Raw genomic sequence first — 13476 nt, 5'->3', positions numbered from 1 at the left:
TCATATTATTATTATTATTATTATTATTACTATTGTTATTATTGGCTGTAGCAGAAATGTTTAATTCTTTGCAGTGTTCAAGAGTAAACACATGATGTCACCGTCTAATACCTGTCTGAATAGCCATTCCAATATGCAGTCATGAATGGGTTTACATTATTTATACTGTAGTTTAATAGCAAATAATGAACAAACAAAACACTCACCACACTGAGTGGTGGGAGGGCTGGCTGCCAGTTGTGGGGGTCGGAGGGAGGGTAGTAGGGACTCGCAGGTGGCGGGAAACTTAAATATGATTTGGCGGCTGGGAATTTGGCAGTTGGGAATTCGCGAATGTGTGAAGCCCGTGATAGTTGAAAACGTGAATGTTGATGGAGACCTGTACAGTGCCTGCACTCTGAAGAAGGGGTGTTAATGTTGCAATTTTATAACTGTAGTGTAAGTGCACCTCTGGCAAGACTGATGGAGTGAATGATGGTGAAAGCTTTTCCTTTTTGGGCCACTCTACCTTGGTGGGAAATGGCCGATATGTTAATAAAAAAAAAAATAAATAACAAACAGTGGAAACTGAACTGGAGGATACGACGGTCCTACTGTACTTGTAAAGAAAGAAAAACTATAAATAATAAACTCAAATACTAAATACTTTTTCTGAACTAGTAAAATTTACCACATTCACCAATTTTCAACTACATCTAGGTGGCATACATGTAAAAGTTTATATTTTTAAGTAGTAACTGAAACATAATTTACATTGTTATGAAGTGTCGACACACCCTGAAAGTTTCAATTACTCAAGTACAATTAATGTGCTTCAGCTTCATGTCATTTTTATCAGACTGTTTTAATGAATGAGAAATTTTCCCTTAACTAGTTACTTACCAACTGGACTGACTCATATCACTCATACAAATAGTTTTTCTGAGAAGTAATTTCTTTTTTCCTCATACACCATAATGAATTGTTTCGTACTTAAAAAAGATGCCCACGCAAAATATTTTCTGGCGGGACTATTGATAAAAAAATCACATAGATAATTATGTCAAAGTTGCAGGCATGTGCATTTATGACAATTTCTCAGTCTTGGAACCACTGTTACAGAGGTAGATCCTTTAAGTTTTAGGTTATAAAAATGTTGGTAAGTACTATTATGCATATCTCAAGGCTGCTAAGTACAGGAATTCATAATCTTGACCTTTATTTGCAGCATCAAGTTTTTTATTACACTATACATTTTATGACTGTTCTTTCACACTATTTACACATTGGATGTACAGTAACTTCAGAAATATTCACCGGTATAATAAACAACTTTTGCATCGGTTACCAGCTAATAATGGGGAACTTAAGTTTTCAAAAGTCCATGTCCTCATGTGCCAAGGTGCCTTTTGTGACACACTGAAGAATGGCTATTTTGGCTTCTGGTCTGAGGTTTTAACCAAACTTTGGGCCTGATACACAATTATTCCGGTACTCTGATCAGTTACTACCTGTATGGTTGTTTTGCAGAAGAAACAGTCAGACCTGTTCATCAAATGCTGTGTCACACATGCCCTGGAAAATTAAAAAAGAAAGTCAAAATGGATTATTATTTACAGTTTGACTTCTTGTTAAATTTGGCACATTTAGGTGTTAATAAAAGAAAGTAATGTTTAAGGAAAAAACAAGCAAAACTGATAAAACTTGTATACATGTACTGCAATATAAAAACAACAGAAAAATAACACTGGTCAACAACCAAAATGCTTCTGAGACCAGAGTAGCAATTTTCAACTAATTTTAGGTCACTGATAATGAATATCATGGTTAAAATTGTTTGTTAGCTCTACTTTTCAATGTACACCTATACCTATGTGTCACAACAGGTTCCAACAGGCTTGCAGCAGTGTGTTTCTTACCACACTCACAGTCTCAATGCCCTTCATTATTGTTCCAGCAGTCATAGAAGGTGGTCGTGATGTACAAGTTTATATTTGGAGGTGAAAGGTAGGTGATTTTCTTAGCCAAACATTTTTTAAACTTATAATAAATATGTGAATGGGACAGCCATGCAAGAGGTTCCCACTACATCAGGAGAGACTGGCCACCTCGTCAATCATTGGAACCCGAGATGAAAAATGTTCAACATCCACCTCTCATTGAACCGAACAAAATTTTGCTACCACCACTACACATAAAACTGGGGATCGTGAAAAACTCTGTAAAAGCTATGGACAAATTTGGTCAGGGATTCACGTATTTAACATCAAAATTCCCCACTGAGCAATGCTAAGATAAGAGAGGGAGTCTTCAATGGTCCTCAGATTCGAGAGCTTCTTAAAGATGGTGACTTTGAATCAGACCTTCATGGGGAGGAGAAAGCTGCTTGGGAAGCATTCAAGTTAGTGGCGAAGGGATTTCTTGGAATCAGAAGGGTAGGCAACTGTGAAGAATTGGTGGAAAACGTCATCAAGGCTTACAAGAACATGAGATGTAACATGTCACTTACTATTGCTGGACATTGGCAAGAGATGATTCTTCAGCCCACTATAAGCATCAAGCAAAAAGGAAGAGTAGGTACGGATTAGAGTTTAAAACGTACTGACACATATTGTATGTTATAATAAAATACAGTGGACCCCTGAGTTTCGTGATTAATCTATTCCAGAGAGTCTGCCGAAGGACGAAATTGATGAATGGCGAAACCATTTTCCCCGTAAGAAATAATGGAAATAAAATTAATCCGTTCCAGACACCCAAATAAAATAAATAAATATAAATATAAATATAAATATATATATATATATATATATATATATATATATATATATATATATATATATATATATATATATATACACACACGTGTATATATATGCAAAACAACCACTCTGAAAGAATAGAGAAATTCCAAGCGCTTTCGTGACTACTCACATTATCAAGGAACTATGAAAGTGAAGCATCCAAGGAAGCTATATAAGGGGTCGGCCAGCACCTCACTATCAGATCCCACAACGGTTAAACACGTGATGCGCGGCGAGCCAACTTGGATAGGTCCTTTGCAAAACTCACCCCCAAGCTATTTATTTGTCCAGTGTATTATTAAATTCTACCCAAATTCTATTAATTATAAATGGATCTAATTTATATAAACCAAAGGAAATATTCATATTATTGTCAAAATTGCTTTTTATGAAACAAGATTCAATTATATTCCTGTCGACCATGGACTTGCTTGATACTACTTTCTCAACTTTTTGAAAATCAAGTGGATGGTTAAAATCTCTTACATGAATAAATAGAGCATTGGAATCTTGTCCAGTTGTACAGAAAACCTACAAATAACTGTTCCTATGTCCACTATTATTCCTCGCATCAAGATAGAGTCAAACTGTCTGTTTTCTCATCAATGTTTTTGAGAGCTTTACGAATTTGTAGTCCTGAGTTCATAGATGAGGAAATATCCAAAATTTATGAAATAGGTAATGATTTAAAATACCCAAGAAATGTAATTGATAAATCTTTTAAAGTTGCTAGGAACACTTTTTATAATCCAAAAAAGGGCAACCAGCCTTATTCAACTAAAAATATGTTGGTTCTCCCTTACCATGAAAACTTGGTTGATATGCCTTCTCTTCTTAAGACTTTTAATATTAAAGTTGTATTCAAAAATCTTGATACAGTAAAAAAACTTTTGATTAAGAATTCCCCCCAAAATGCTGATGGATGTGTCTATAAGATTCCTTGTAAAATTTGCGATAAAGTTTATTACGGTCAAACTGGTAAAAATCTCGAACTAAGATTAAAACAACATAAATATAGCATTAGAACTGGACAAGATTCCAATGCTCTATTTATTCATGTAAGAGATTTTAACCATCCAATTGATTTTCAAAAAGTTGAGAAAGTAGTATCAAGCAAGTCCATGGTCGACAGGAATATAATTGAATCTTGTTTCATAAAAAGCAGTTTTGACAATAATATGAATATTTCCTTTGGTTTATATAAATTAGATCCATTTATAATTAATAGAATTTGGGTAGAATTTAATAATACACTGGACAAATAAATAGCTTGGGGGTGAGTTTTGCAAAGGACCTATCCAAGTTGGCTCGCCGCGCGTCACGTGTTTAACCGTTGTGGGATCTGATAGTGAGGTGCTGGCCGACCCCTTATATAGCTTCCTTGGATGCTTCACTTTCATAGTTCCTTGATAATGTGAGTAGTCACGAACGCGCTTGGAATTTCTCTATTCTTTCAGAGTGGTTGTTTTGCATATTTTGAAATCACCTGTTTACTGTGATCTTATTGCATGTATATGTACTCACCTAGTTGTACTCACCTAGTTGAGGTTGCGGGGGTCGAGTCCGAGCTCCTGGCCCCACCTCTTCATGTATGTATGTATGTATGTATGTATATATATATATGTATGTATGTATATATATATATATATATATATATATATATATATATATATATATATATATATATATATATATATATATATATATATATCAAATTAAATAAAGATTTACATACAGAAAACAATGAGAAATCAAGTACATATGTATATAAAATAATAATAACATTACACTTACCTTTACTGAAGACTTCTGGGTGGATGGAAGGGGAAGGGAGAGGATGAAGGTGCACTATTGTTTGGAAGGGGAATCCCCTTCCATAAAGACTTAAGGTACCAAGTCCTTATCTGGGGTTACTTCCCTTCTTTGTTTTTTAATGCCACTGGGAACAACTTGAGAGTCACTGGACCCCTGTCATACAAAATATCTGTCCAGAGACCTCTGTTTCTGGCATTTCTTTAAGATTTGTCTGAAGTGGGACACAACATTGTCATTGTACATGTTGCCAACATGGCCTGCAACAGCTATGTCAGGGTGAAGTTCATCCATAAATGCTTGCACTTCAGCCCACTTTGCACAGATGTCCTTAATCTTTGAAGAAGGCACCTTCCTCCATCTCTCTTCCTCTTCCTTTGAAGCAATTTCCTGAGCTAAGGTCTGTTGCTGTTGCACATGAAGGTCTTGCAGCTCTGTAGTGGTTAGCTCTTCATCGTGGTCCTCCACCAACTCGTCCACATCCTCCAAGTTCACATCCAACCCCATGGAATTCCCCAGTGACACAATACTTTCCACAACTGGCATAGGCTCCTCAGGGTCAGCCCCAAACCCTTCAAAGTCCCTCTCTTGTACACATTCAGGCCACAATTTTCTCCAAGCAGAGTTCAAAGTCCTGCAAGTCACTCCCTCCCAAGTCTTACCTATAAGGTTTATGCAATGGAGGATATTGAAGTGATCTTTCCAGAACTCTCTTAGGGTCAATTCAGTGTCTGAGGTCACTTCAAAGCACTTTTGAAACACTGCTTTGGTGTACAGTTTTTTTTGAAGTTTGAAATGACATGCTGGTCCATGGGCTGGAGGAGAGGAGTTGTATTAGGGGGCAAGAACTTCACTGTGATGAAATGAAACTCCTCCACCATTTGCTCTTCCAAGTCTGGAGGATGAGCAGGAGCATTGTCCATTACCAGGAGGCACTTAAATTCCAATTTATTTTCCAGGAGGTATTTCTTCACACTGGGGCCAAACACTTCATTAAACCAATCAAGGAAAATTTCCCTTGTGACCCATGCTTTACTCTTAGCCTTCCACATCACACACAATTTACTCTTGGCGACACTGTTTTTCTTGAACAATCTGGGATTTTCAGAGTGAGAGATTAGTAAAGGCTTCACTTTGCAATCCCCACTTGCATTACTACAAAACATGAGAGTCAGCCTGTCTTCCATAGGCTTGTGTCCAGGGAGTGCCATTTCCTCCTGTGTGATGTAGGTCCTCTTTGGCATTTTCTTCCAAAACAGGCCTGTTTTGTCACAATTGAACACTTGTTGGGGTTTGAATTTTTCAGTGTCTACATACCCCCTTAAACTCCTGTACAAACTTCTCAGCTGCCCTTTTGTGTGAACTGGCAGCCTCACCATGCCTTACCACACTGTGTATGCCACTACACTTCTTAAATCTCTCAAACCAGCCTTTGCTGGCCTTAAAATCACAAACATCACCACTCATTGCAGGCATTTTCTTTACGAGGTCGTCATGCAACTGCCTTGCCTTTTCACATATTATTGACTGCATAATACTATCTCCTGCTAGCTGTTTTTGGGCAATCCACACCAACAACAACCTCTCCACTTCTTCGAGGGTTTGCTATCTCTTTTTTGTCAGCATATCTACCCCTTTTGCAACAACAGTCCACTTTATTTCTTTTCCCTTCGCCACGCTCGAAGTGATGGTTGAATGGGGTTTGCCATACATCCTGGCAAGCGCTGTTAACACGCACTCCACTCTCATATTTTCAATGATTTCTTTCTTGAATTCGATCGTGTTCCTCACTTTCTTTACCAAAGGGCTGGTACTAGCTTTCTTTGGGCCCTTGGTGACTTATTAAGCAGTTGCAAACACAAAAAACAATGGATTATTATGAAATGTATCGTATGAACCCATGGGGTGATGGTCACTCGCTGGTAAACAATGGCACACTGAGTGTGAATGGTGCGGGAGACTGGCTTTGTGTGTGCACTGACGGCGGATGCATAACGGACGGTCGCCGAATTATGAGGCCAATCACAAACCGCGAGGCTATGTTTTGGCGAAAAAAGTTGCCGAAAGTCGGATTTCACGAAAGTCGCGGCCACCGAACGGCGGGGTTCACTGTAATCAAATATTATGTCTCGTCTCTTTAGACCTATAGCCAATAAGCATTTTACAAGTGATATTTGGATTCAGGACATGAAAATACATAAGAATTAACTAATATCATTTAAGAAGCATACAATTTTTAAAAAATTGTTGATCAGTGTAATTAATCATAACTGGGAAGGCTAAATGATGTGCCTGATGTACTTCCATTTTATATTACAATATTTTTCTCTTCTTCCTTTTTATGCACACTCAGACAAGCATACAAGTTAAGAGACGGGACCTAGAACTAGAATTCACTCCTGCAAGCTCAAACAAGCAATTTAAAACGTGCATACATGTAGAAGGACACCTGGAACCTGCAGGAGGCCCTAGACAGGATACTAGTTAAACAAGTGGTTACCAGTTCAATTACAGGTGTAAAGAATGAAACTAGACACTGGCAAAAAGACACCAATAGTGTACCACCTGTGGATGAATTCATAGAAAAATACCTGGAAGTTAATATTACACTGAACTTATCATCTAAAGTGCACAGAGAAATTTTTTTTTAACACACCAACCATCTTTCATCAAGGCAGAGTGACAAGAAGAAATGCTTTCACCATCATTCACTCCGTCAGAGAATAGGGAAGTTAGGAGAAGAGGCAGAGGAGGGAAGCTAAAAAAAAAAAAAAAAAAAAAAAAAAAACGGGAATTGCAGGTAAGTACAAGACAGAATAAAATTTATTTCATGGCCACATCAGAAGGAAAATAACAAGGGACTTCAGTAATAACAATGAGAAAAGGGGGGCAGACTCAGGGGATATGAAATGAGCTCAACAAAAGATTGCATTGTATGTATGATCTTGATATGAAAAACAGGTACAGTCCTCAGGGCACAGAGAAAGTAAACAAGAATAAAGAATAATCTCTTTACCAGGGCTGTACCAAGAATGAGAGGGCACTGTTTGAAATTGCACACTCATGTTATTTAATATTCATGAGCCATGTGAATATTAGATAACATTTCTTCACAATAAATGTTGTAAATAAGTGGAAAGAACTGAACAATGGCATAGTGGAAGCAGAATATGTCCAAAAGAGGGTTAAAAAAAAAGATTTGGCTATTTTATGCAATTTGGTTGAAAGTTATTACAGTAGGAGACACCATGCACTAGAACTCACACCTAAACCTTCCCATAAACTCGTACAGATAATTTCATTATCTACAAACTCAGCTTAATAAATATGCAGATTCACAATCATTTAGTCTAACCTGCAGGACGAATGCGTGCAGGGTTGAAACACTGCAGAGGCAGGATATGCATAACAAATTGTACATAAAGTATCTTCATCATCTCCTGAAGTGGGTTCTCCACGGCTCTCAACACAAGCTTCAAGATGCATGATGACCCTCTCCACTTGGCTTATTTCAGAACTAGTAACATCATCAAGGTCTGAATTGGTAAAATAATAAAATTAAAATATTGTATGCAGTTCAATCAATTAGTATTCTTTACTGTAAACAAATTTAATATCTTTAGTGTACTTTTTATCATATTTCTACAGAAAAGTATAAATAAATTCTGAGATCAAAGTAAGTAAGCTAATTAGAAGCATGTGAAGTACTTTGTTCAGCGATTGTCAATAGTAATCATTACAAGTACACTAAATTCATTGCCTCAATATCTTCATTGAAATGTATGAGAACTATGCAAGCATGGCAGTTTAATTACCTTATACTTTACCTTAGATATACAATAGATGGATTTCAAGAGTTCCTACTCTTATCAACTTGGCCCTGGGCCAGGCTTATCTGGTGCTTGCCTGCTCAATCAGGCTGATGCTGCTGCAGTCTGCTGGCTCGCATATCCATCACAGCTTGGTTGATCTATCACTTGGTGTAGGAACTTGTCAAGTATGCTCTTGACTTCTACACTGTTCTGGCAGTGTTTCTGATATCTTCTGGTATGATGTTAAAAAATAGTCTGGAACTATAGATGCTGATACCACGTTGTCTTATTGTGCCCACAACACCCCTGCTTTTCACTGGGTTTATTTTGAATATTCTCCCACATCTCTCACTCCAGCATGTCATTATGGCAGTGTGCAGATTTGAGACTAAGACCTTAACCCAGTGAGGGTTCAGACCCCCAAAGTGAAACTTGTCCACAGGGTCCAAGAATTTTCAAAGAAAGCTTTTGTTATTTTTTCTTATAAAATGGTAGATAATCTTTTTCTGTGGGTAATAAAACAAAAAGTACGAAATTTGATGGAAAATTGACGAAATTATGCTCTTGTGAATTTTGCTGCATCAGCGATATTTGCGCATCAGCGATATTGCCCACTTTGACTCCCATTTTAGGCCAATTACATTTTTCCAGTCGATCAAATTCTTAGTTATTTCACTAGTTATTTCTGTCTCATAAACACGCTAAGATAACAGGGATATCTTGCTACTCCTACTTACACTTTGGTCACACTTCACAGACACGCACATGCATATATATATATACATACATCTAGGTTTTTCTCCTTTTTCTAAATAGCTCTTGTTCTTTTTTATTTCTTCTATTGTCCATGGGGAAGTGGAAAAGAATCTTTCCTCCGTAAGCCATGCGTGTCGTATGAGGCGACTAAAATGCCGGGAGCAATGGGCTAGTAACCCCTTCTCCTGTATACAATTACTAAAAAAGAGAAGAAGAAAAACTTTATAAAACTGGGTTGCTTAAATGTGCGTGGATGTAGTGCGGATGACAAGAAACAGATGATTGCTGATGTTATGAATGAAAAGAAGTTGGATGTCCTGGCCCTAAGCGAAACAAAGCTGAAGGGGGTAGGAGAGTTTCAGTGGGGGGAAATAAATGGGATTAAATCTGGAGTATCTGAGAGAGTTAGAGCAAAGGAAGGGGTAGCAGTAATGTTAAATGATCAGTTATGGAAGGAGAAAAGAGAATATGAATGTGTAAATTCAAGAATTATGTGGATTAAAGTAAAGGTTGGATGCGAGAAGTGGGTCATAATAAGCGTGTATGCACCTGGAGAAGAGAGGAATGCAGAGGAGAGAGAGAGATTTTGGGAGATGTTAAGTGAATGTATAGGAGCCTTTGAACCAAGTGAGAGAGTAATTGTGGTAGGGGACTTGAATGCTAAAGTAGGAGAAACTTTTAGAGAGGGTGTGGTAGGTAAGTTTGGGGTGCCAGGTGTAAATGATAATGGGAGCCCTTTGATTGAACTTTGTATAGAAAGGGGTTTAGTTATAGGTAATACATATTTTAAGAAAAAGAGGATAAATAAGTATACACGATATGATGTAGGGCGAAATGACAGTAGTTTGTTGGATTATGTATTGGTAGATAAAAGACTGTTGAGTAGACTTCAGGATGTACATGTTTATAGAGGGGCCACAGATATATCAGATCACTTTCTAGTTGTAGCTACACTGAGAGTAAAAGGTAGATGGGATACAAGGAGAATAGAAGCATCAGGGAAGAGAGAGGTGAAGGTTTATAAACTAAAAGAGGAGGCAGTTAGGGTAAGATATAAACAGCTATTGGAGGATAGATGGGCTAATGAGAGCATAGGCAATGGGGTCGAAGAGGTATGGGGTAGGTTTAAAAATGTAGTGTTAGAGTGTTCAGCAGAAGTTTGTGGTTACAGGAAAGTGGGTGCAGGAGGGAAGAGGAGCGATTGGTGGAATGATGATGTAAAGAGAGTAGTAAGGGAGAAAAAGTTAGCATATGAGAAGTTTTTACAAAGTAGAAGTGATGCAAGGAGGGAAGAGTATATGGAGAAAAAGAGAGAAGTTAAGAGAGTGGTGAAGCAATGTAAAAAGAGAGCAAATGAGAGAGTGGGTGAGATGTTATCAACAAATTTTGTTGAAAATAAGAAAAAGTTTTGGAGTGAGATTAACAAGTTAAGAAAGCCTAGAGAACAAATGGATTTGTCAGTTAAAAATAGGAGAGGAGAGTTATTAAATGGAGAGTTAGAGGTATTGGGAAGATGGAGGGAATATTTTGAGGAATTGTTAAATGTTGATGAAGATAGGGAAGCTGTGATTTCGTGTATAGGGCAAGGAGGAATAACATCTTGTAGGAGTGAGGAAGAGCCAGTTGTGAGTGTGGGGGAAGTTCGTGAGGCAGTAGGTAAAATGAAAGGGGGTAAGGCAGCCGGGATTGATGGGATAAAGATAGAAATGTTAAAAGCAGGTGGGGATATAGTTTTGGAGTGGTTGGTGCAATTATTTAATAAATGTATGGAAGAGGGTAAGGTACCTAGGGATTGGCAGAGAGCATGCATAGTTCCTTTGTATAAAGGCAAAGGGGACAAAAGAGAGTGCAAAAATTATAGGGGGATAAGTCTGTTGAGTGTACCTGGTAAAGTGTATGGTAGAGTTATAATTGAAAGAATTAAGAGTAAGACGGAGAATAGGATAGCAGATGAACAAGGAGGCTTTAGGAAAGGTAGGGGGTGTGTGGACCAGGTGTTTACAGTGAAACATACAAGTGAACAGTATTTAGATAAGGCTAAAGAGGTCTTTGTGGCATTTATGGATTTGGAAAAGGCGTATGACAGGGTGGATAGGGGGGCAATGTGGCAGATGTTGCAAGTGTATGGTGTAGGAGGTAGGTTACTGAAAGCAGTGAAGAGTTTTTACGAGGATAGTGAGGCTCAAGTTAGAGTATGTAGGAAAGAGGGAAATTATTTCCCAGTAAAAGTAGGCCTTAGACAAGGATGTGTGATGTCACCGTGGTTGTTTAATATATTTATAGATGGGGTTGTAAGAGAAGTAAATGCGAGGGTCTTGGCAAGAGGCGTGGAGTTAAAAGATAAAGAATCACACACAAAGTGGGAGTTGTCACAGCTGCTCTTTGCTGATGACACTGTGCTCTTGGGAGATTCTGAAGAGAAGTTGCAGAGATTGGTGGATGAATTTGGTAGGGTGTGCAAAAGAAGAAAATTAAAGGTGAATACAGGAAAGAGTAAGGTTATGAGGATAACAAAAAGATTAGGTGATGAAAGATTGAATATCAGATTGGAGGGAGAGAGTATGGAGGAGGTGAACGTATTCAGATATTTGGGAGTGGACGTGTCAGCGGATGGGTCTATGAAAGATGAGGTGAATCATAGAATTGATGAGGGGAAAAAGAGTGAGTGGTGCACTTAGGAGTCTGTGGAGACAAAGAACTTTGTCCTTGGAGGCAAAGAGGGGAATGTATGAGAGTATAGTTTTACCAACGCTCTTATATGGGTGTGAAGCGTGGGTGATGAATGTTGCAGCGAGGAGAAGGCAGTGGAGATGTCGTGTCTGAGGGCAATGTGTGGTGTGAATATAATGCAGAGAATTCGTAGTTTGGAAGTTAGGAGGAGGTGCGGGATTACCAAAACTGTTGTCCAGAGGGCTGAGGAAGGGTTGTTGAGGTGGTTCGGACATGTAGAGAGAATGGAGCGAAACAGAATGACTTCAAGAGTGTATCAGTCTGTAGTGGAAGGAAGGCGGGGTAGGGGTCGGCCTAGGAAGGGTTGGAGGGAGGGGGTAAAGGAGGTTTTGTGTGCGAGGGGCTTGGACTTCCAGCAGGCATACGTGAGCGTGTTTGATAGGAGTGAATGGAGACAAATGGTTTTTAATACTTGACGTGCTGTTGGAGTGTGAGCAAAGTAACATTTATGAAGGGATTCAGGGAAACCGGCAGGCCGGACTTGAGTCCTGGAGATGGGAAGTACAGTGCCTGCACTCTGAAGGAGGGGTGTTAATGTTGCAGTTTAAAAACTGTAGTGTAAAGCACCCTTCTGGCAAAACAGTGATGGAGTGAATGATGGTGAAAGTTTTTCTTTTTCGGGCCACCCTGCCTTGGTGGGAATCGGCCAGTGTGATAATAATAGATAATAATTTCTATTTTATCGACTGAGAACAAGAAATCACCCAATCAACTATTTAAACTACCCAATAAAGTGATAGGAAATCAGTAATTTGGCCAATTTCACACAAAGTTTAAAATACTCCAATTTCAAAATAAGGTCCAGAATAAACAATGCAGGCATTCCTGGCACTAAAATAACATTTCCTCTGTTATCAGTTATGTTTCCAGGCTTTACAAATGAATTCCACTTTGACTTTTTATTCACACCATAAAATAGAAGATCTACTGTTATGCAATATTGTAATAATTGAATAAATAATATCAGTGTATTCATGAATGCACATTAGATCCACCAGCTGATGTATATTGGACGTGTGATGTGACGTGTTTATCCTTGAACATCGACAAAATCAAACATTTCCGCTAATTTGAGCTCAGCTTCAAGCCCTTTTCAGTGCTAAAACCAATCAAAATCATCTCTATTTCTGTAATATATCTTCAATTCTATCAAATGAGACCAAGAAACCGCGAATACAACTGTAAAAAACATATGAAAATACACAGCAAATTTGCTGTTTTAATCTGAAAACACAGTTGCAGTTTTTTTCTCATTATGCACTGTGTGCTGCAGGATTTGTTTTATATCGTGCACACTTACCACATAGATGCATTCTCTCATATCTAGGCCCAAATTTACCACTCACAGCTTATCTGAGCAAGCTGAGCTCATGGCGTAGAACTACGGCTTGGACCCAGGCTTCAAAGCCGAAGAACTACGGGACGGACCCTCAAAGGGTTAAGTACTTTCCACACACATATTATCACAAATTTCTTTTGCCTCCCCTCCAGCGAGTGCATATTCAGGACCTCAAGGTGTTCCTAGCACTTTCAGTGCTTTACTGGCTCTGAATGGAGCCATCAACACTGTACAATACTATAAA

The 13476-nt window shown here is 38.3% G+C and overlaps 1 protein-coding gene across 4 annotated transcripts in view; it reads right to left on the bottom strand.

Moving 5' to 3' along the window:
* Positions 1–390: 390 nt before the first annotated feature.
* The window catches only part of LOC128688516 (Kip1 ubiquitination-promoting complex subunit 1), a 152971-nt gene continuing 139885 nt past the window's right edge, over positions 391–13476 (bottom strand). For 3 of the 4 annotated variants that reach the window (XM_070084592.1, XM_070084593.1, XM_070084591.1), the window contains exons 24-25: positions 7951–8131; positions 1267–1554 (exon numbers count right to left, since the gene is read on the bottom strand). In XM_070084592.1, coding sequence (XP_069940693.1) covers positions 1410–1554; positions 7951–8131 — 326 coding nt within the window. In that variant the 3' untranslated portion in view covers positions 1267–1409. Of the gene's footprint in view, positions 1555–7950; positions 8132–13476 lie in introns of all 4 variants that reach the window. The other variant, XM_070084590.1, reaches the window with a different exon arrangement.

This window comes from Cherax quadricarinatus, chromosome 13, assembly GCF_038502225.1.
Source record: "Cherax quadricarinatus isolate ZL_2023a chromosome 13, ASM3850222v1, whole genome shotgun sequence".
NCBI lineage: Eukaryota > Metazoa > Arthropoda > Malacostraca > Decapoda > Parastacidae > Cherax > Cherax quadricarinatus.
Note: the sequence above shows the minus strand (reverse complement) of the source record. Positions and strands in the feature narration are given on the sequence as shown.